Below are 21,835 nucleotides of genomic sequence, written 5' to 3'. Positions count from 1 at the left end.
TCTTCCGCGGTGTGATGCAGCCCTCCCTTAGCTCCTCAGGACTCTCCCTCTCCCACGCAACGCTCTTGCCCTGGCTCCGGCTACACCTTCAGTTTTGCAAACGGGCCACTGCTTTTGCACAGGCCCGGAACACCCTTCTCCACCGATTTGCAACTAACTCCTGCACCCCACCTTTCCTAGCCCTGGCACGTCCATGCTACCCATCCACCTCGCATTGATCTCTTTCCAGAGCACGTAGAACGTAAGTTTCGTCTGTTTCTCTTAAAGAGTGGACAGCCTGAAAGAAGGAACTGTGTCTTTGGCCTCTTTGTATTCCCGTCTCTTAGGCCAGTAGTTAGAATCCACCAAGCATTCCCTGTATGTGTGTTGAATGAATAAACAGGAGAATAAACAGGTAAATGAGTTGTGAGATGCTGTGAAGGAGGCTAAGGCGATAGGTACATCTGAAAACCAACCACAGCTGGACAGGTAATCTTACTCTGCCAGTGGACTCAGATGGCCTCCCCCAACACACATACAGTCTAGCCAGCTACTTTGCAAACATGGGCCAAAACTGCTAACAAGGACAAGCGGTTGAAGCCAACCACAGAAATCAGTGCTGGCAAGCAGAGGGGCCCGTAGGCTGTGTGGAAGACCACACTTGGCTCTGCATTTGCAGACCTGGCTTAGGCTGTTCCCAGGGAGAAATGCTGACACCATGACTTCAGGCCTGATGCTCAGGTCCTGAGAGTGGACAGTGGCCAGGCCCTCTCTAGGGCTATTACATCTGACCTCTTTTTCTTTTTCTTTGTCAAAAGATTTATTTATTTAAAAGGCAGCACAACAGAGAGAGGGGAGAAGAGACAGAAATCTTCCATCTTGTGGTTCACTCCCCAGATCGCAACAGCCAGGGCTGTGCCAGACAGAAGGTAGAGCTGGAGCTCTACCAGGTCCTCCATGTGGGTAGCAGGGGCCCAAGTACCTGGGCCATCTTTCATTGCTTTCCCAGCCATCAGAAAGGAGCCCATAAGGAGCGCTGGCCCTGCAGGAGGCAGTGTAGCCCACTGCACCACAGTGCTGGCCCCAAGTCTGACCATTTTAAAGACTGCATCCAAGGGCACAGAACAAGTGAAAGGCAGGGCCGGAGCGCGTCCTCCGCTGCTCCCGCCTGATTGAGCTGTGGATCACGTAGCTCGTTCTGCTCCACTCAGCGTTCATCCTCTGATGCTCAACACAAACCAATTTCTGAGCAGTTCTGGTGAGCGCCCTGCTCCCGTTGTTGATCTCCCAATTACACGATAAACACTTAACCAGGAGACCGTCAGCAGGCTGATCACTGGCATCGCTTTCCTCTTAACTTGGTGATCACCCTGGCCTGTGTTAGCTGAAAACAAAACACTTTTCCGTCTGGCCAGGCATCAGTTACTTCCCCCAGAGGGAAGGAAACCCTTCTGCTTTTGCCTTTGGTCCTAAAATTTCTGTCTTGGGGAGAATTACTGGGATGATCTAAGTGAGAGTTAAAGGTAAGTCTCTGATGATATTAAATAATGTGACATCCATAGAGCTAGGAGTGCCTGATGATCTGTTGTAACAAATTCCCAAAATGTTTGAAGTCCCTGTACCTACACTGAACACAGGAGAAAAGGAACCCATGAGTTTTTACTTATTAAAATTAAGGCAAAGTCCAATAACCTCCAAAACTGAACATGATGCTAAACTGGAACAAAGAGTTTAAACTCAGGTTAAATAGTCTCCCATCCCCTCTCCTCCTCCTCCCACTCAACCTAAAACTTGGACTACACTACTCTAGATGTCCCTACTGGAAAAGAGAATGGAGAGAGAAAGGAGAATGGTAGACAGAGACAGACATCCAGTCTATATATCCACTCAACCCAAGAAAGAAGACAATAGGACCCCTTTAGGGTACCACCCAGTTTTTCATTTCCACCTCTTGGCCCCTCTGAGAGGAAGAGGAAAGTGTACCCAGCAGTAGACTTCAAATCCAGCCCGTCTTAGACTCATTCAAGGAGCGTTAGTAAGACACCAATTCCCAGGACCCCTGGTATTCAGAGTTAGCAGCTCTGCCACAGAACCCAAGAATCTAAATTGTAATTAGATTCTCCAGATTGAGAGTGGATCCAAGGAAAACCCTGGCAGTGTCGGGAGCCAGCATGGCTTGGAAAGGAATCGTTTCATGATCAATGATTTATTGTCCTCAAATTCACAGGAAGTAAAAATCCTAGGTGGCTACACCTGAGAATCTGCACAAATGCTTGGGACTTCTTTCCGTTAATGCCAGAGGCTAAGGTGTAGTAAGCAGCGGCTATCAAGAACCAGATGGCCTTGCCGTTTGTCTTGAGCAAGACAAGTGCACCCAGCAGGAGTGCATCAGCCTCCTGCACCTCTGATGAGTGCCTCCACCAACGCCACTGCCGGGGGCCTGGAAGAAAGAAACCATGGTCCCTGCTCTCCCAGGGCACCATCTAGGATCTTCATCCCATCCAACCTTTTGGCACCCCTTAGACAACACTTTTCTAAAGTTGCTCTTATTTCCGCTTTCTGACTTAAAAAAAAATGAATATACAATAGTCATTTGGGTATTTAAAACCCTTGTTCTCCAGGAAAATCAGCTCAGTTGGCTATATTTGTGGAAGGTCTGGCTTTAAAGCAACTGCTGCATTCGAGCCCTTTAAAAGCACATATAACATAAATACTATCTAATCTGTTATCAACATGAATAACATGTATAGGATACTACTTATACTGAATTTGCTTTGGCTTTATGTGGCTATTTGTATAAGGTGGTTGTTTTGAGGTTTGGATGGAGATGCTTGGGGGAGGGCACATTGAGTATTGGAAATTTGGAGCTCTGGTTCCTTTAAGAAATGGAGTTGATTTCATAAAAGCATTTTCTTCAGAAGAAAGGACTATTAGCGCATAAGGTAAGAGTGAGCTGACGCCCAAGAACATTCTGTGCCGATTTTCTAAAATGAGGAATCAAGCAGTGAGAAGGGAGACAGGAAGGCAGAAGGGCTGACTGCTCCAGACACAAGGTCAAGCGTAGCCAGGAAGTCAGGAAACAAGAGCAGCAACGGGGAGCGGGCACGGAGGCCATGCGCACCTGTCGCCTGGATCGTAACCATAACACCAGGAATAGGTGGGATCTGGAACTTCAGCGTGTTCCAGAACATTCTGGAGATGGAAGTTCACAGATTTCCTGCAGCTATGAAGGAGATCAGCTGGGGTAGCAGGGTAAACACATGTAATTTGAGCAAAGAATTTCGAGGTAACTTTCACCTCCAGACGTTTGTATTCTTCTAAGAAAAATGCCCAGGTTAATTAACCCTCTGTTGCACACAGATGTGGAGCTCTGGTCTGTGGCACACACTGGATTGCCTGTTTAGGGACAGTGCAAAAAGCCCCTGCCCGAGGTCTGAATGTTTGAGCTAAAGGGACTTGAGTAGGTCATACGGTCTCTCTGAGTGCAGCTTCCTCTCTGCAGGACAAAGTCTTCGATCTGTACTCACCTACTGCCCTCTCAAACTTCTTGCAAGAACTTAATGAAAATAAAAATACGCTTTGTGGGACAGGCATTTAGCCTAGCAGTTCAGGTGCTGTTTGGGATGCCCACACTCCACAATGGAGTGCCTGGGTGTGCCTCCGGGCTCTGGCTCCTGCTAATGTGCACCCCGGAAGACTGCAGTTATGGCTCAAGCAGTTGAGCTTCTGCCACCCACGTGGGAGATCTGGGTTGTGCCCCCAGCTCCGAGCTTTGGCCTGGTCCAGTCTCTTCCACCGAGGGCATCTGGGAGTGAACCAGCCGGTAGAAACGCGGAAGTCTCTCTTCATCTACATCTATCTTTATCAAATGAGGTTTTTACAAGTGCACTGTTCTCTAGAAATACCTTGTTATGCCCTGGTGTGACCATTCCTGAAGAAGGCAGTGCCGGTGGTGCTAAGCTACCTCCGCTGGGAGCTCTCTTGTTGGTGCAGTCTTTGTGCTAGGAGGAGTTAACTCATCTCCAGGGGGACCTTGCCTGAAGTCTACCCAACCCCAACAGCCTCTTCCTAACACAGGTTGCTCCTTGACGATCTGGGATGGGGTCTTAAGGGAGCAGGGCTTTTAGTGGGGTTGCTCCCTCCGGATGCGGCATCATGCCGTCCTCACTCACCCAGACCCAGGTAACCTAACGTCACAGCTGTAGTGCACCGATTCTGCCACTAGGGGACATTGTAGCAACCGGCAGGAGAAGTCCCTCTCCAGTGGGAACCCTATCAACTGTACAAGCTCTTCATCGACCCAGAAGATGGTTACAGTTACAGAGCTCCCAAACCACCATCCCTCACCCGCATGCCCTGCCTTGGACTTGCCCCGTCAGCTCCAGCATTCAGAGAACTGCGGGCAGGCTCTCTGCTTGTTGGCTTGCCTGCTAAGCTTTAAAAGTTGCCCTGAAGCTAAGCTCTTTAAGACACATGATTTAAACATCTCTTTCAGCTATTAGATATTGTTTTACAAATTGGGCTGTTCTCTCTGAAAGATGAGCTGGCAATTTACTTCCCTTGTCCTCTCCTTAAACTTAAACTGAACTGTAAAACAGCCATTTGGTTGTTTGGTGCAATCGGGAGATTATTTTGCACAAGAAACGGATATCCGTCTTCTGGGTCCCGCCGAGCTTGCTTGGGCATTTCTTAATGGCCGCAGTGAGGACGACGGAACACTTGAGTAGATGTTCACCTCCTCTGAAAGGCGGGCCCTCTGTGCTCTATTTGGGCCCTTGCCTGTGTAATCACAGCCTTAGTAAACCAGCCACTAACTGTATTCATACATCTTTGGCCCATGAGGAAGAGATTTTCATTAGCCCCATTTTACTGATAAGAGAGTTGAGGCCCAAGGAAGACAGGCAGTTTGCCCAAAGTCGATCAAATGAGTGAGTGGAGGAGCCAGACCATGATCCCAGCTCTTTGGTCCTCGCCCCCATTAAACTAGATACTGTGTGGTTGGTCCCACATCAGGTGGGGAGGGGGAAGCGGGGCGATGCAGAGTCCCTGTGCCCACACGGGTTGAGACCCTGTGAGGATTTCGGACAGCTCTTGATGAGGTCTACCAGGGCCTCTAAAACACCACTGACCCAAGGGGCTCTGACGCAGAGTGGGGGGAAGGCTGACTTTCTGGAAATGGCCTCTCTTCTTGTGCAGGGGGCCGAATGTTCCCTCACCCTCAAGACTGTGCCCAGCACTTGATGAATGGAGACACCCTGAGTGGGGTGTACACCATCTTCCTCAACGGGGAGCTGAACCAGAAGCTGCAGGTGTTCTGCGACATGACCACGGACGGCGGCGGCTGGATCGTAAGCACACGCAGCTCCTCTCCTTGCATCCCGAGGGTTCTAGCCCGCCCCACTCAGCAGCTGTCAGCCAAACCTCACCATCCTTTGGCCCTCCTTGCCCCCGCCCCTCCACATCAGTCCGGGGGCTCTTCAATGCCCTCAGGGCCCTCTCCAGCAGACCAAGCAGGGGTTGGCCAGGCAAAGAGTGGAATAAGCACATCAAGGCTGCGACAGCTTGGCCCAACAAAGGGCCCCAGGATGGCTGTCTCCCTGCCTACCCCTGCATTGATGCATTAGTGCATTAATTAAGCATTAGTGCGGAAGGGTGGCTGAGGCGAAAGCAGCAGTTCAGACAGGCTCGGGGACCTTGTCTGCTGACGGCTGCATCTGGAATAAAGCAGTGCAGGAGGAGGTGAGCCTCTCGTTAGGGTCCTCCTGGCGAGGGTTGCACGGCAGGAGCAGGAAAGGGACAGAACTCGGATTGCCACCTCCAGTTACAAGGGTCACATGTGTCCCCTCATCCTTCCCCGGCCACGCTGGTCCATCCCCAGAGCTGCTGCAGCCTTCCAGAGGCACTGTGGTCATGAAAAGAGAGACCCATCTTCTGTCCCCACCCTTCTCCCATACCAGGTAGAGCAGGCTAGCGTGAAAGAAAATGGCAGCATCACAAAGCATCCGCCTCCTATCGCAGGCCACTGTGAGGAGGGTTGAGTCCCGCAGCCTGGCCCGGGAGCAGTCCTGCGGGAGCTGACTCGGTGCGGGTGGAAGCCCAACCCCTCTCCTCTCTTGTGATCCCCCTCCAGCGCAGCTAATGCATCGCACTGGATTTTTCATGGTGCAAAATGAGTAGTTTCTGAACAGAGTTAAATAGTGGCTGTGCTCATAACAGCTACTCTTGGGACACATTGTCTTTTATGTGTCTGACATATCTGTGCCTCGTTCTTAAAGCATAATTGGAGACTGAAGCCGAGGCTGATGCATTGGAGGTTAAATGAAATCAGCAGTGAACCAGTGACTGATGCGCGGTTGCTTTGGTGGCGATGGGATGGAGACAGTTACTGGCTGATTTGCACTTGGTCCTGTCCTATTGGTGAGAAACGTTTTCCACCAAATTAATCTGAGAGCCAAGCCTATTTCCCCTGACTGCTTGGGAGCTCGATGTGCCTCCTGAACCCTTTGTACCTTGCAGGGGCGCAAATGAGTGTCAGCATCACACCCCAGCCTGTGCACTCCAGGAGCAGGGCTCTGCGCAGCTCTGCAAAAGCTGCTGTGTGAACACCCAGCTCTGTTAGGACGCGCTCCTGTCCGGCCGGCTCTGTCACTGCAGATCTGACACCCAGCCCCGTGAACCCGACTCGCTTCAGTGCATTTTCCCCAGCGTCTCTTCATCCTTCCTCTGTCTCCTTACAGGTATTCCAGAGGAGGCAGAATGGCCAAACAGACTTTTTCCGGAAATGGGCTGATTACCGCGTTGGCTTCGGGAACCTGGAGGACGAATTCTGGCTCGGTAGCACCTCCCTCTGCTCTTACCTGCTGTGCTTTCTGGCTTTGCCATCTCCCTGCTTGCTGTGTCTGTCTGGGACTATCAGAAACCCTGTGTCTGCCGAGAAGGTGACAGCTCGTGAATTGCTTTCAGTGCCTCTTGCTCTGTTTGGCTCCACTATTGATCGGCTTTTATCTGACTGTGGTGTTTTCCTTTTGCTCTGTCTCTTCCCATCCTCATTAATAGTCTCTTATGCTGATAGCTCTTGGCAAGAGCCAACTACAAAGGGAGCGCGTGGCCTGGTGGGGGAAGGAGCGTAAACGCAACAGGGCGGCTGGCCTCGCTCAGAAGCCAGGCGGCCGGCTGGCCTCCAGGCCAGGAGAAGATGAGGCCCGGCGCTCCCCTCAGGGCCCTGGAGAACGTGATGACCCGACTTGGGGGAACCAGAGTGCTGTTAGGGCTGACCAGCAATTTCCTAGAGGTCTGACACGGGGAGAGGTATAGACTAGAACCCACAGTGGCGTGAGCAGGAGAGTGCACACCCAGCCCGGCAGATGGCGGTGCCACTTGGGACAGCAGCTTGTCACCCCCACACCTCCCTCTTGGGGGTGCTGTCCTAGAGGTGGATAAGGGGCAGAGGCAAGGCAAACAGCCAGGGCCACGTCTGTGGTTTTCCATCAGCACGGTCTTTTACTCACACTCTGAATCTGAGCAAGGTTGGCCCCATTTGTAAAGCGCCTCATTCACTCCACATCACCACCTGGTGAATCCGAAACGCCTTCACTCAGGCACAAAGCCCTCTGAAGTCTGCCTCTGGAGCCCACGCGCCGCCGCTGAGCGTCTCACCTGCTTTCCCTCCCACTCCTCACCAACACCGACTCCAAAGCTACAGAACCACTGATGCCCCCTGCTCAGGAACACTCGGCCCACTGTCTCCCTACCTTGAAATTAAAAGATAAGCATATTTTGGTGCAAAAAAAAATAATGAAATACATGCAGTGTTTTCCATAATAATCATTTCCTCTGTACTTCCTGAAGACCTGTCACGTATTCAAAGACCCAGATCACTTCTTCCTCCACAAAATCTGTCGTAACCATTTTTTCTTACCCACTGCTCATGGGAGAATTGACTACTCCTTCTTTTGTTTTCCAAATCACTATCCACTTGACTTTCTGTCTATACCATGGCTACAGCACGGAAGTTTCTTTCAGGCCTGGGACCACATCATATTCATCTTTTAATGTCATTGCCAATTGAAGTGTTTGGAGAATAGTAGGTACCTAAAGTGTAGTTGTCAGTCAGTGATAAGAATTTATTGAGTATGGGGCTGGTGCTGTGGTGCAGTGGGTAAAGCTACCGCCCACAGTGCAGGCATCCCATATCAGCGCCAGTTCAAGTCCCAGCTGCTCCACTTCCAATCTGGCTCCCTGATAATGGCCTGGGAAAGTGGAAGACAGCCCAAGTACTTGGGCCCCTGTACCCATGTGGGAGGCCTGGAACAAACTCCTAACTCCTGGCTTCAGATCAGCCCAGCTCCTGCTGTTGCAGCCATTTGAGGCGTGAACCAGCAGATGAAAGATCTCTGTCTCCTTTTCTGTAACTATGCCTTTCAAATAAATACATAAAACATTTAAGAATTTATTGAGTATCCAAGAGATACTCATATCTGTGTCTGCCATTGTAGGCATATATATAGATAGACAGACAGACAGACAACCATGAGCAAGTGTAGAGAAAAGTAAAAAAAAAAAAATGGAGGGGAATACCCTTACCTTCAAAATGCTTGCAGACAGCTTGGGAGACAAGCGCAGTACATGTGAACCCATGAACCCGATAAACACACAGGACTCATGTGGCCCAAACCTAGCGTGCATCATTTTCACAATGTTTGCCATATTTGTGAAAAATATCAACTACTGTGCATTGAAATTTTCTATGAATTTTTATTTAAATAAATAAATCTCATTTTAAAGATTTCCAAAAATGGAAGACTAGTTATCATGTGCTATCAATAAAAAGAATCCTCAAAGATAAATGCAATGAAAGACAACATTAGTATTGTTAAATGACAGGTAGATACAGGGTCATGAAGCCTGTTGGTGGTGGTGGTGGTGGTGGTGGCAGTGTTAAAAATGCAGATTAGAACATGTTGCATGGTAAACAATTCCTAAGGTACTAGAACCAAACTGAGGCTGAGTTAAGATTAGGATCAGGGTTAATGTCGCCCCTTCATCTATTAAGAAAGACTGAGGTAGGCTTTGGAAATACCTTTCTCCCCGTATGTTCAAAGCTATGTGGTGCTTTATTTCCACAACATTTCTCAGATAATCAGAGATGCCGTCCACACAGGGAAACAGTGTACCAACCCATGAGCTACTGACAGGAAGGCCACGGATGTTCAGAGAGGGAGGAGATCGGAGAAGGCAGGCATTGAGGGATACGTCAGAACTGTGGAAGGGAGGGGACAAGAAAATGGAGAAGGCAAGGGTCCTTCTCACCCATGCCAGCTGGGAGCTGGGAAAAACACTTCAACCAGAGGAAGGCGCGAGGTGCAGAGCAAGGAAAGAAGGAGTGAGGTTGAGTAGGTTGAGTGAAGGCACATAATGGAGTTGAAAGTCAGGAGGGGAAGTCGTGACTTGTGATACAGGCAACGGTGACCAGTGAGAAATCCTGATCAGAAACGTGGCCTGGTGACGTGTAGGTTGGCTGCAGGACCCAGGTTGTGGCAACACTGTGACCTGTGGTGTGTGTCCCAGGTTGGGTTCTTCGGAAGTGATTCGTAGTATCCCTGTTTGAGTAATTTACTGGGATGGGGGCCGATTCTTGTCCCAGTGGTTGGCCGGGCAGGAGTCCCTGCTGGGAGAAGTCCTCAGGAGAAGAGGGATGGAGGAAGCAGAGCTGTGAGCACTGTAAGCAAGTGATCTTGGCAAAGACGCCCGGCAGTCTGGTCCCTAGGGCAGCTCTGCAGTGCAGATCCTCAGGGTTGGTTCCCACTGGGGTCTCACTGGGGCGAGGAGGCGGGGCCTGTTGTGCCCATTGAGGAAGACGAGCCCCAAGGCATGAGTGAGGGAGAGTACAGCTTCCAGGACGAAATGACTCGCTCTGGGCGAGGCCGGTTTTCCAGAGAGGCAGCTGTGAGTCACTAGCAGCGGACACTTCCAGCAGCTGGGGGATGGGCCCGTCTGCCAACTGAGGGCATCATGTGTGGCACCACAGCAGCCACCCCACCTGTGCAAGAAGCTCACGTCCAGGGCAGACTAGGGCCAACAAGCCACAAACAGCCTCCCCTTACCAGCAAGGTGCAGCTTTAAATCCCAAACAGGACAGGAAACTCCAAAGATGTGGACAACCCTCAGCCAATCATTCCATCTCTCTGGGCTTTAGTTACCTCTTCCACAAAACAAAGAATCTGGCCTAAGCAACCTCCCAATTCCATCTCTGAAATTCTCTGATTCTAAATCATGGCATGTTCAGATAGGTGCCGGATGTCATAGCACAGCAGAGGAGCCCAGCACAGTAGGCAGAGAGAAGCCAGAGGACCCAGACACCACCTGCAATGCAAGTGAGTGGTGCCCAATTTGGGCAAGTAGATCTAAACCGGAGAGTCCCAGGTCAAGTGGGCAAGAAAATATATATATGAGAAAACATTACCAAGGGAGATCTGGGCTCCGCCAAAACTCTAGACTTTTAAGGGGTTTGCATCAGGTAAGAATTGATTAGCCTAAGGTTTGGAAAGCTTAGAGGCCAAAGAGAGGGGGGGACTGGCCAGAAAGATCTGTAGAGAGGCATCAGTGCGATATGAGCAGGTAGATTACATAGGAAGGAACTAGAGTCAGCAGGCAAACAACAGTGTCCTCCAACCTGGGCCTGGGAGCCCTGGGAGAGGAGGAGGACACAGCGCCCTCTGCAGGCTCCCAGGTGGCCTTAGGATGTCCAGACATCCCCTGCCACTCACACCCATGCATTGCCTCTTGTCATTTCCTTCCAGTGCCATAGTGTGGCACAGAAGGTGGCAGGGGACAAGGCCAGGAATCCTGAAACCCAGGTCAGCCACGGGGCCCAGGAGAGTACAGCCCTTTGTGCTGTCTATGGTGAACCCTCATCAGCAGACCTGGGCTGGCCTCTTTGCAGGAGGGAATTCCGAGTCTGACCGGGTCTGTTTGATATCAGTCTGAGGAGGGCTGAGGGCAAAAGGGATCTGCTTAGCTCCCTCCACGTCCCCCCCACCCCACCCCATATCATCAGCTTCAAGGTCCCAGGTGCACTTTCTCTCCCATCTCTAACGCTGCTGGGGGCCAGACTCAGTGTCTTCTCTGCTCTTCCCCACAGGGCTGGACAACTTACACAGGATCACAAGCCAGGGCCGCTACGAGCTGCGCGTGGACATGCGGGACGGGCAGGAGGCGGCCTTCGCCTACTACGACAAGTTCTCCGTGGAGGACAGCCGAAGTCTGTACAAACTCCGCATAGGCGCCTACAACGGCACTGCAGGTACCGTGTCCCCCAGGCAGACCCCAGAGGCAGAACAGGGACCCCCACAATCTAGGCCGGAGTTGAAACAGGAAGCAGCAGCACCCAAGGAGTGCCTCCTCTGCTGGCAGTGAGAAGGCCTGGGTGGGAGTCACTGCTTGGGTCCCAGTCCTCCCTCCCAAACACTCCAGTGACCTGAAACCAATTTCGCATGACTTCGGTTCCCTTATCCGGAACATCGTAACTGTGCTCGGCAGAGTAGACCCCCAGAAATGCAATAAATGCAACGAAAGTGCTTTTAAAGTTAAAAAAAAAAAAAGTGCAATGCGGGAGCAAGGGATTGTCTTTCTTGTCTCCCTTAATCAATCTGTATTCTTACCCAGAGAGAACAGAGCTGATCTGTTGTCTGGGTAGAACTCTCCCCTGCAAAGACACCCGTGAAAACCTCTTTGGAGACAATGAAAACAGCCACAGCCCCCACTCGCGGAGCAGCCCCTCGCTACCAGCTGACTCCCCCACCAGCCAAGGAGCAAGGACACACCCAAGAGCTCCTCGCTGGCCCCATTTCTTTATGTTCTTGGGATGAGGATCGCAAGCCTGGTTAGGTTTTCTGCCCAGATTTGGATGACATTTCTACCAAGCAGAACAGCTATCCCTGCAGGCCCTGTTGCATTAATAGCGGTTTTGGAACATCGTATGCAGTCTACTTCTTGGGCTTGGCCAATCTGTTTCCTGTGTGCTGCTCTCCAACACATGTCATACAACCTCTTTTGCCAAATAGTCTGCTTTTTGGTACATGGAGTTACGGGCCCTTTTATTAGCTCCAAGTTTAGGCTAAATGCTAGTGCCTAATGTTAGCTACATTTTTAGGCCTCTTGGAGTTAAGAAGAGTATCAAGGTGTTGCCCTTCCAATTACTACATCTGTTCAATTATTTCTCTTCTCATCCAGGCAGTGTTACTCCAAAGGGAAGATGCACTTTCCTTTGTTGTTGTTCTTATTTGAAATCATACCCATCAGCACTCAGACTAGCCTGAAGTGCCCCAACAAAAGATCCAATTTGCCACACTTTGGGCATAAAACAGCCATTGAAATGGAGCGTATTAAATACGCTGTCAGACTAAATCATTTCAAAACAACCCGATGCTATTCGCTCCCTAGGATTAGAATTGGGCCCGCTGAAAACCCACACTTATTTCTCCTACAAGCAAACACTTCCACTTCCTCACATGTCTGCCTTCTCTGCTCCTCTTCATCCTGCCCCAAGCCTACCCTGTCTGTCTCACATGTCTGCCTTCTCTGCTCCTCTTCATCCTGCCCCAAGCCTACCCTCTGTCTGTCTCACATGTCTGCCTTCTCTACTCCTCTTCATCCTGCCCAAGCCTACCCTGTCTGTCTCACTCGGGCCCTGCCCGCCGCCTAGCCCCGCAGAAAGCAGACTGCTGGATGGCGCCCTATTGTCAAGTCCCGGAGGCAGACCCTGCCAGCGGCTTCGCTGGTTGTCATGGACGCATTACGGGCCAAGTCCTCACTTTGAACATCAGTCCATCTTCTTCAAAAGATGAGACCCTGAGCGTAGCTGGGCTGTCCCTTCCTACGAGCAGCTCCGTGCACTGGCTGTTCTTCCTAGAGCAAAGACAAAGGCCCAATCCCCTGCCCTTGTCTAGAAAAGCTAGGTTATGCATTTTTACTGACCCTACAAGCCATCTACAGTGTCTCCAATCCAAGGTCAACCCCGTCTCCTGGTCCCCATTTTTCAAGGATTCCGAGACCCAAGTCTCTCACTAGGAATCTCCTTCTATTAGAACTGAAAATTCCAAGTCAAGTGATCAGTAAGAGGTTCCTCAGAAGCTCCTTAAGGTCATAGTGCAAGTCGTGAGGATGCAGAAGCATAAAGTGTAGCCTCCAAAAGAACTAAGCATTGGGTACAATACATCTACACGGGGGGGGGGGGGGGAGGGAGGGGGAGGGAGGGGGAGGGGAGGGAGAGAGGGAGGGAGAGAGGGAGGGAGGGAGAGGGAGGGAGAGGGGTGGGGAGGGGAGGGGGGAGGGAGGGGAGAGGGAGGGAGAGGGGTGGGGAGGGGAGGGGGGAGGGAGGGGAGAGGGGGAGGGAGGGGTGGGGTGGGGAGGGGGAGAGGGAGGGAGGGAGGCATCGAGGGGGAGGGAGGGGAGGGGTGGGAGGGGAGAGGGAGGGGAGGGGAGGGGTGGGGAGAGAGGGAGGGAGGGAGGCAGTGAGGGGGAGGGAGGGGAGGGGTGGAGAGAGAGGGAGGGAGGGAGGCAGCGAGGGGGAGGAGGGGGAGGGGAGAGGGAGGGGAGGAAGGGGAGGGAGTCGGGGAGGCGGGGAGGGGGAGGGGGAGGGAGGGGAGGAAGAGGGGAGGGGAGAGGGAGGGGGGAGAGGGAGGGAGGGAGGGGGAAGGAGGGGGGAGGGGGTGGGGTGGGGGGAGGGGGAGGGGGAGAGGGAGAAGGAGAGAAACTATTAGCAAGGGACTCACCAGGTGGTAACTGGTATTGACTTGCAGTGTAAGGGGTGTCCCCAGAGAGGGGATGTGGGTGGCCGAGGAGGGTTTCACAAAGGCAGTTAATTAGGATCCTAAGGTAAGGAAAACAAACCCCTGGGACAGAAATCACAGAAGGGGGGCCGGCGCCGTGGCTCACTAGGCTAATCCTCCGCCTAGCGGCGCCGGCACACCGGGTTCTAGTCCCGGTCGGGGCGCCGGATTCTGTCCCGGTTGCCCCTCTTCCAGGCCAGCTCTCTGCTGTGGCCCGGGAGTGCAGTGGAGGATGGCCCAGGTCCTTGGGCCCTGCACCCCATGGGAGACCAGGAGAAACACCTGGCTCCTGGCTCCTGGCATCGGATCAGCGCGGTGCGCCGGCCGTGGCGGCCATTGGAGGATGAACCAATGGCAAAGGAAGACCTTTCTCTCTGTCTCTCTCTCACTGTCCACTCTGCCTGCCAAAAGAAAAAAAAAAAAGGAAAGGAAAGGAAAGGAAAAAAAGAAATCACAGAAGGGAAACTTACTGTGGAGGAGGAGAAAGCTGTGGCCAACCTGGCTGGCCCAGGCAGACTCGACTTGCAGAAGGAACAGAAAGAAGACTGGGGAGGGGTCTTACTGTGGCGTGAGTACAGGAACTTAGTCTGAGCGTGGTGGGCAGTGGGGAGCCGCCTGAGTCCCGGTGGGATCATGGAAGGGGGATTTTAGGAAGGCCAGTGTGACAACCACAAACAGGGTAAATTGTACCTGCGTGGAGAACAGAGACCAGCTGACAGGTCACAGAGGTCCTGACTCGTGTGCCAAGATTGAGAGAAAGGTGTGAACAGTGGTTTGAGCGAGCAGGAATCAGAACTTAGTGCATGCACTGCATATATGAGGCAGAAGAGGAAACGGAGCCAGATCCGGGAGTGACAGAGAGACCGGCACTAGGAGCACATCCGGGAGTGACAGAGAGACCGGCACTAGGAGCTCCTCTGAGAGCGGCGGGCAACACCAGAGCGACTGCCGGAGGGAGCGCTCGCTGCAGAGTCATGAAGACAAGCTCTGGACGCCAGAGGGACCAGTCGAGCACACGCGAGTGGGAACGTGGGGAGAGACAGCACAGCCAAGGAACTGGCCCTCAGAGAAAGATCGCTGGAGAGTAGGACTAACGTGAGAACTGCTCACACGAAGACCAGGAGTATGACTGAGGGCGCACAGAGGTGGAGGTGCTCACACACAGAACAGTCCGTCTCTCCTGCCTTTTCCAGCGCCTCAAACAGATAAGAAAGAACCAGTGTGAGTGGTGGGATCAGCTCTAGATGGACACAAAACCTGAAGCCCAAGGAACCTGGTTCAGTCTCCTCTACAAAAACGAGTTCAACCAGCTAAGAGTCACAGTGGGGGGCACGGGAAGGATTAAGTGGCCCCAGGAGGAACGGACTTGGAAGACGCAGGATCAGACCTGTGGTGTCTCCTAGCACAGCAACACCGGAAGCTCCTGAGATCACTTTCATTCGGTGCACAGCGAGAGTCCCTGCACGGCATCCCTAGCCAGAAATCCTGCCCGGAGGCAGCAACCGTGTCGACGAGCCTTCTCCGCTGACCTGCCATGCTTTTCCGTCTTCCTCTTTCCTGTGCAGCACTCGAGTGTGCTAACGCTACTCTTCATGTGCGGCACACAGAGTGTTCAATGCGGGGCTTGCAGTGTGATCTGATCAGGCCTGGTGAGCCTGGAGGAGGCTGGCCAGAAACTGCACAGTGGAGACCCAGAATGGTCCCAGTCAGCATGGCTCCTCACTGTCTCCACCAGCGTTCTGTGTGCCAGCACAAGCCCAGAGAAAACAGGCAGGGGTGGTCAGATGGGGCCACATGGGCAGAGTTCTTAGCAGAAGTTGAGAGGATTAGGGGGTGAGTCAGAGAAAACAGCACGGAAGTAACTGACCAAGCGTAAGGCGGAAGGAGGGTTCAGTACGGCTGGGCCATCGACCTGGGTGGAGACGAGAGAGAGAGGTGGGAGACTTCATGCCACGGCCAGGTTTCCTGAGAGTGGGTCAACTGTCCAGAAAATCCTGACACACGAGTGCCAGCAGGAATCGCCTCACAGAGGTTGTTTTTTTTTTTTTTTTTTTTTTTTTTTTTGGCAGGGGACTCCCTCAGCTATCACCAGGGACGCCCTTTCTCCACAGAGGATCGGGACAACGATGTCGCAGTGACCAACTGCGCCATGTCGTACAAGGGTGCCTGGTGGTATAAGAACTGCCACCGGACCAACCTCAACGGGAAATACGGGGAGTCCAGGCACAGTCAGGTGGGTGACGGTCTGCCACCGCTCGGCACGGTCCTGAGCTGCTGGACCCACGGTCCCACAGCTTTGTCATCCACATGCACATGGGAGCCTTAGATTTCCCTTTTAAGAATCCATACTTACAGTCTTGAAAAAGGGCAGGGCAGAGCAGGAATGAGCAGCAGGCAAGGGAAACAGCTACACCCAGGAGCTAGGCTCACCCTGAGAAGCCCTTAACGGCCAGGCAAGCTGCATTGCATTTCCCCACCTAGCTGACCCCCTAAGAAGCTTACCAATTCCAGGGACAGCTTCCCAGGCTCACCCTAATCCTCAGAGGGGCCCCAGCAGGGAGACGTCAGGAGAACAGCATGAACCAGACTGTCTTTCCCACCAGAGGCTACACGTCCTTGGGCTGGGTTGGGTAACTGGGAGACCAGCTGGACCGAGTGGGACTTACCCAGCTGTGACAAAGACCTGCACCCAAGGAAACCCCGTCACCCTGGTCAGATGGAAATGGTTGGTCATTTTAGGTAGAAGCCACATGAGCTCCATCAGGAGAGAGCAGTCACAGTTACACTCCACAATCTTTCCACGTTGCTGGGACTTTGTCACTCACCACTGTATACTATTCCACGCAACTCCTGGAAGCCAGAAACATACAGCTGGCCACGGGGAATGACTCCAACATGTTCTCAGTGCACATCCAGGCCACAGGCAAGTCTAAGAGAAGTGTCACTGGGAACTTGGCCAGAAAGCGCCACCTCAACTAAGAGGAGATAGATCCACAGCACAGACTCCCTGCTCCCAGGATTCCTCTTTTCCCAGGTCGGGCGTTCCACCAGGGGCAAGGGTGATCTAACACGCTCATCTTTCTCACGCCCAGGGGATCAACTGGTACCACTGGAAAGGCCACGAGTTCTCCATCCCCTTTGTGGAAATGAAGATGCGTCCCTACAACCACCATCTCGCGGCAGGGAGGAAACGGCGGTTCTTGCAGTTCTGAGCAGTGGGCGGCCAGGCCCAGCAGATCCCTGCTGTCATTTGTCTGTATTCTGTAACATGAACCCGGGGGGAGGGTGGTAGGAACGTGCTTCCCAACATAGTCAGTCTCTGAAGGAAGCAGGGGTGTCGCAGGGGTCCTCGACAGCCGCCTGCTCTCGGTTTCTGCTGCCCAGGAGCCTGGTCCTAGGTCTCCATCCTCCCTCCTGCCCAGTCACCCGTCAGCTTCCCCTCCTGGCCCACCAAGGAGGAAAAGGAGGACGTGTTGTTCAATGATTGTTCAAAGGCAAACGGCAGAGTGCAGGTTGTCAGAGTGACCAGCAGGCACTTCTTTTCCGCCCTCCTCCTGAGATGCCCTTCACCTTCCAGGTACTTGAGATCTGATCCTGGCCTTGGATGGCCAGGTTCTCACACCAACCCAGTCGAGAGCCGCAGCAAGAGAGCTTGGCCAGCAACTCCCCTTAAGAGCAAACAGATCGACCACTCCCAGTCCCAACAGCCTGAGGCCTTTGTAGTGGGCCAAAGAATCTTCTGGCTTGTTACCTTTCATGACTAATGGCCTGTTTCCCAAGCCCAGTGGACCCTTTGCCTAATGCCTTCCTACCTTAGATCCCATTGTCCCACCAGCCTGACTACTGTTCCCAAGATGTCTCATGCTCCTGGCTCCAGGTACACAGACATAACGCCCTCCCTCCGAGGAGTAGACAGTAGCTTTGTTGGGGGAAGATGGGTTTTGTTTTTAGCACTTTTAAGTCAGGCACTGAGGACAGAAGATCCAGAAATCAGGGCATCTGCCATACAGACTGCAGGTCCCGTGGGAAGCACAGATCTGTTTTCTCTATTTCTGGCCCAATTTGTCATGGATTTTTTTTTTCTGAATTGCAAACTGAAGGCCTTATTCCTATTTCCAGCCAGGCTCCACTTAGTGTAGGTGGTTTAATCAGAGTCAAAAGAAGAAGTTAAGGGACCAGCCAGCCTTTCCCCTCACTGCTAGTCCTGGGAGCAACTGGAGTTTCTGCTTTGTTTTTATTTTTCTGTCTTGGCCCTGTGGGGACCGGGAATGACCCCTTTAATGAGGTGAGATTACGAGCAGGCTTTCTCCATCTTCCTTTATTATTCTGCCTCTGAGAGGAAAAATGAAAAGTGCCAGAGGAAATCACATCAGAAATCCAGGGGTGAGGAGGGGAGGCCTGGCCCTGCCTCCTGCTTGATGAGATGTGCTGTCTTCACCACCGTGACTTGATTTTTAAGTCCAAGAGAGCTGAAACTTCTAGAGGCCGTGGACTTTCAACTTCTCCAGGCAAATGTTGGCTGCACCCATCCTACAGCAGCGCCCAAATCCATGCCCAGTTTCCGCAGCTGCCTTCTCCCTCTCCTCCTTGGTCCCGCAAGGCCCTGTTCAGCTTTCAGAGCTGTCCACGATTGTCAAGCTGGGCTATGTTGTACCTTTGCCACGAAGTGGCTGGGTGAGCCTCAGAGTTGGCCATTTCCTAGCGGGGACATTCTGCCCATGCTGTGACGACCAGGAGGACACAGTCCCTCTGGCAGGGGTAACACTTCTGATGACATGAGGAGGAAGACATTCTCCCTGCTGCAGATTCCAAGGCCTTGTCCACTGCTGTGGGATGCCCATTACTGACACATCTGGGGCTGAAAATATGGGTGACATTTTCATTTCTCGATTCACCGTGGCTTCAAAAAGCTAGGATGATTAGGAAGAAACAGAGTAACCAAGTAAGATTTGGCTAGAGAGTGGGGTAGCAAGGACCAGCAGGAAGCACACTGAATGAGGCATCTGGGGCTGAGGTGGGGACCACCTGTGCCACGGTAGCCCCCTGCCATCAGGCAGGCTGCTTCACCTGTCTAGGCCTCAGTGCCCTCACCTGTTGACTGGGAGGCTGGACTAAGATTATTTCTAACTCCCCTTTTAGTTTTTATAGCAAATAATGCTAGCGTAGTCTATGGTAGGAAACCTGAGTAGAAATGGGCATTGGTGGGAAAGCACAAATATTTTTACCAGGAGCTCTGTTTTATGAAGGAAAAAGGAAAAAAGGAAAAAAGGAAAGAAGGAAGGAAGGAAGGAAGGAAGGAAGGAAGGAAGGAAGGAAGGAAGGAAGGAAGGAAGGAAGGAAGGAAGGAAGGAAAGTAAACACACACACAGACATTGCAGAAAAGATAATGCCAAGGAAAAGGCTAAACTCATTTTGTCAATCAAAGCAGAGCTCAGGGACCTGGGTGTGCCAGTACAACCCACCTCATCGAGGGAACTGAGATGGAAAAAGATTATGTGTCATCAAGTCAGGTGAAAGAAAGATCAGTGAGAACCAAACCTGTCTTCTATTGGAACCATTTTACTCTATGGAACATTTTTATAAATAGTGTCAGTAGCATTGCTTAGATTCATTTTAAAGAATTTTAAAGGAAGAAAGGGACTTCAAAAATGAGCTTATCCAACCCTCTATAAAAAGATTTATAGATTCCTTTTACTAAGTAGAGGGATTTATTCATGAATTCTCACCATTTTGCAGAGATTCTATGTCCCACTGTCTTCCCAAGAACCATGGTCAACTTGGCTCAAAGCTCTTAACGTTATTTATTTAGCTTCTCCTTAACTAAGAGGCTTCTTCACCGAGTCCCACGTACCCTGTTCCTCCAAGCTCTTGGACTTTTCCCAAAGGAGGTCCCGGGGAGAAAGACACACAGAGTGCCCACCCTAAGCACGCGGCCATTTCCCTAAGAGACTCAAGAGGGATGGGGTGGGCCAGTCCAGAGGGCAACTGCACAGCAGATACATCAGTGTGTGTAGTGAATCACAACCACCATCAACACACCAAACAACCAAGGATGCCTGCAGCAGTCTTATGGCCTACAGCCAGGTCTCTCCTCTTGCGTTTACCCACCATGCCAAGGTAGTTTCCAACATTTTAGGCTCCACAGTTGTTTCTGGAAGGTGCAGTGGTCAGGTATAAAGAGGGAGGGGGAAACCGCTGGGCTTTAGAAAGATTTAACAGGCTAGGGGGTGTGCTGAGTGTGACCACTAGGTGGCGCTCACTGCACCCAGCTGCCTTCTGGGTGAAACACCCTGGAGGTTGAGAGCCACAGGTTCTCTGAGCTTCCAGAAGGACTTGTACCAAACCAGGAACCAGGAAAACGGATTAACGAATTTGTACAGAGATTGATTTGTGAAAGAACAACAACAAAATGGCAGCAAGGAAATGCAGAGCAAACTTCCATGAATGTTTAAATCCACCCCACCCCTCACCTACCCACTCCCCCAACTCATTAAGTGCTAAGACACCCACCTAACATCCTTTGTCCCTCCACCTGGGAGCCATCCAGCCCCTTGCAGACTGGAAACTCAAGACCAACCTGAAAAACCAAGTTTGCCAGTGCACTCAATGCCAAGTCAAACAATCCTAATGGCATTTTTCCTTGTAAACTCCCACGCCAGAACAGAGCTATAGATTCAGGGACAAAGGGTCCTTATGGACTGTTTCCAAAGAGCTCTTGTAGAATCGACTGTGGAGAAAGGGCCTTGGGCTCCTCTGTGTCCTCTCTCTGAGGACAGCAATGCCCCAGCTGAGGGCTGGGTGAAGATTCACAAACACTCCTGGGACAGGAACATTTTTCTCATTTTTTTTAACCTCCACCCAGAATTTCAGGAAAGGTGGAGCAATTTACCCAGGATGTGTGCTTTTCTACTGCTGTTTTCTTATCACCAGACTCCTGTTCAATCGGATTCCCAGTTCCATCTCTTTCCCTTCAAAGCAGGAGGAAGTGGGAGGGGCACGTTCCACCTCTGCTTGTATTTCACTGTCCACTCTTAAAACTTTGATAAGGAACCTCTGAAAGATTCAAGCTTCAGCTCCATTCCAGTAATCCCACTGGAAGTGGGCGAATCTTTTTGTATTTGCCTTAAACCTGCCGAGGCTGCAAGAAAGACCCTGGGGACGCCAGACACCTAGTGCGGATCTGTGACATTTTAGGGTCTGCCTCTCTCACCCAGACACCTGGAGCTGCATACCCAGCCTGGGGGGTGGTTATCTGGGGAATAATGACAGAGGGATCCGCTCCGCTGAGGATAGGTGAGTCACAGGGCTGGCTTCTGGGTTGTGCCTGCAGCCTCTTTGACCATGTTCCTAAAGATCTTTGCCTAAATGAGTTCTCGAATCTTTGTCCATAACCCAACTATACACACACACACACAAACACACACACACACACACAAAGCTTCCCTTGACAACACTGGAACATTTTGACACCATCAGATCAAGTGACAACTCGCAGACCAAATGAAAACTTTCAAAAATAGGTAGGGAAAGCAACTCTAAAATGCTTCAAGAAGATGTGTTGGTGTGGATTCGGGTCCAATTTGTGGGGTAAATGACTCTGGTTCTTTCTAAGTGTATCCCACATTGGATTTTCTTAGGCCAGAACAAACAGCTGAGAAAAAGTTAAGTTGAAAATAAAAGAAGAACCTGATGGGTCACTGGAGATTAAACACAAGTCTTCTACAGATAATCCCGCACCAAACACGCAGAGACCATGTGTGCAGGCTCCTCAAGTCCTGGCCTCCTTCCTCCCAGCGGAACACCTGTCCATTGGCCCATTTCATCTGCAGAAAAGCTAAGTCCCCAGAGTCCTTACAATAACAACTAAAAAAAAACACAAACCCACAGGAAGCAGAGGGCCTTTCTTTGCTGGCTCCGCCAGTCCTCCCTGGGCCTTGCTTTCTCTTCCCCAGCAGTCACAAGCCTGATTTGTCATCTGCGGCATTTCTGATTAATTTTTCAAGGTCACCCCTGTCTGAATCATGACT

At 51.6% G+C, this 21,835-nt stretch overlaps 1 protein-coding gene across 3 annotated transcripts in view; it reads left to right on the top strand.

The window, feature by feature from the left end:
* Positions 1-21,472, top strand: part of TNR (tenascin R) — a 432,700-nt gene extending 411,228 nt beyond the window's left edge. For all 3 annotated transcript variants that reach the window (XM_070077163.1, XM_070077161.1, XM_070077162.1), the window contains 5 exons: positions 5,176-5,327; positions 6,717-6,813; positions 11,120-11,281; positions 15,878-16,041; positions 16,901-21,472. In XM_070077163.1, coding sequence (XP_069933264.1) covers positions 5,176-5,327; positions 6,717-6,813; positions 11,120-11,281; positions 15,878-16,041; positions 16,901-17,020 — 695 coding nt within the window. In that variant the 3' untranslated portion in view covers positions 17,021-21,472. The remainder of the gene's footprint in view (positions 1-5,175; positions 5,328-6,716; positions 6,814-11,119; positions 11,282-15,877; positions 16,042-16,900) is intronic.
* The last annotated feature ends 363 nt before the right edge of the window (positions 21,473-21,835 follow it).

The sequence above is a fragment of the Oryctolagus cuniculus genome, chromosome 7 (assembly GCF_964237555.1).
Source record: "Oryctolagus cuniculus chromosome 7, mOryCun1.1, whole genome shotgun sequence".
Lineage (NCBI taxonomy): Eukaryota > Metazoa > Chordata > Mammalia > Lagomorpha > Leporidae > Oryctolagus > Oryctolagus cuniculus.
Note: the sequence above shows the minus strand (reverse complement) of the source record. Positions and strands in the feature narration are given on the sequence as shown.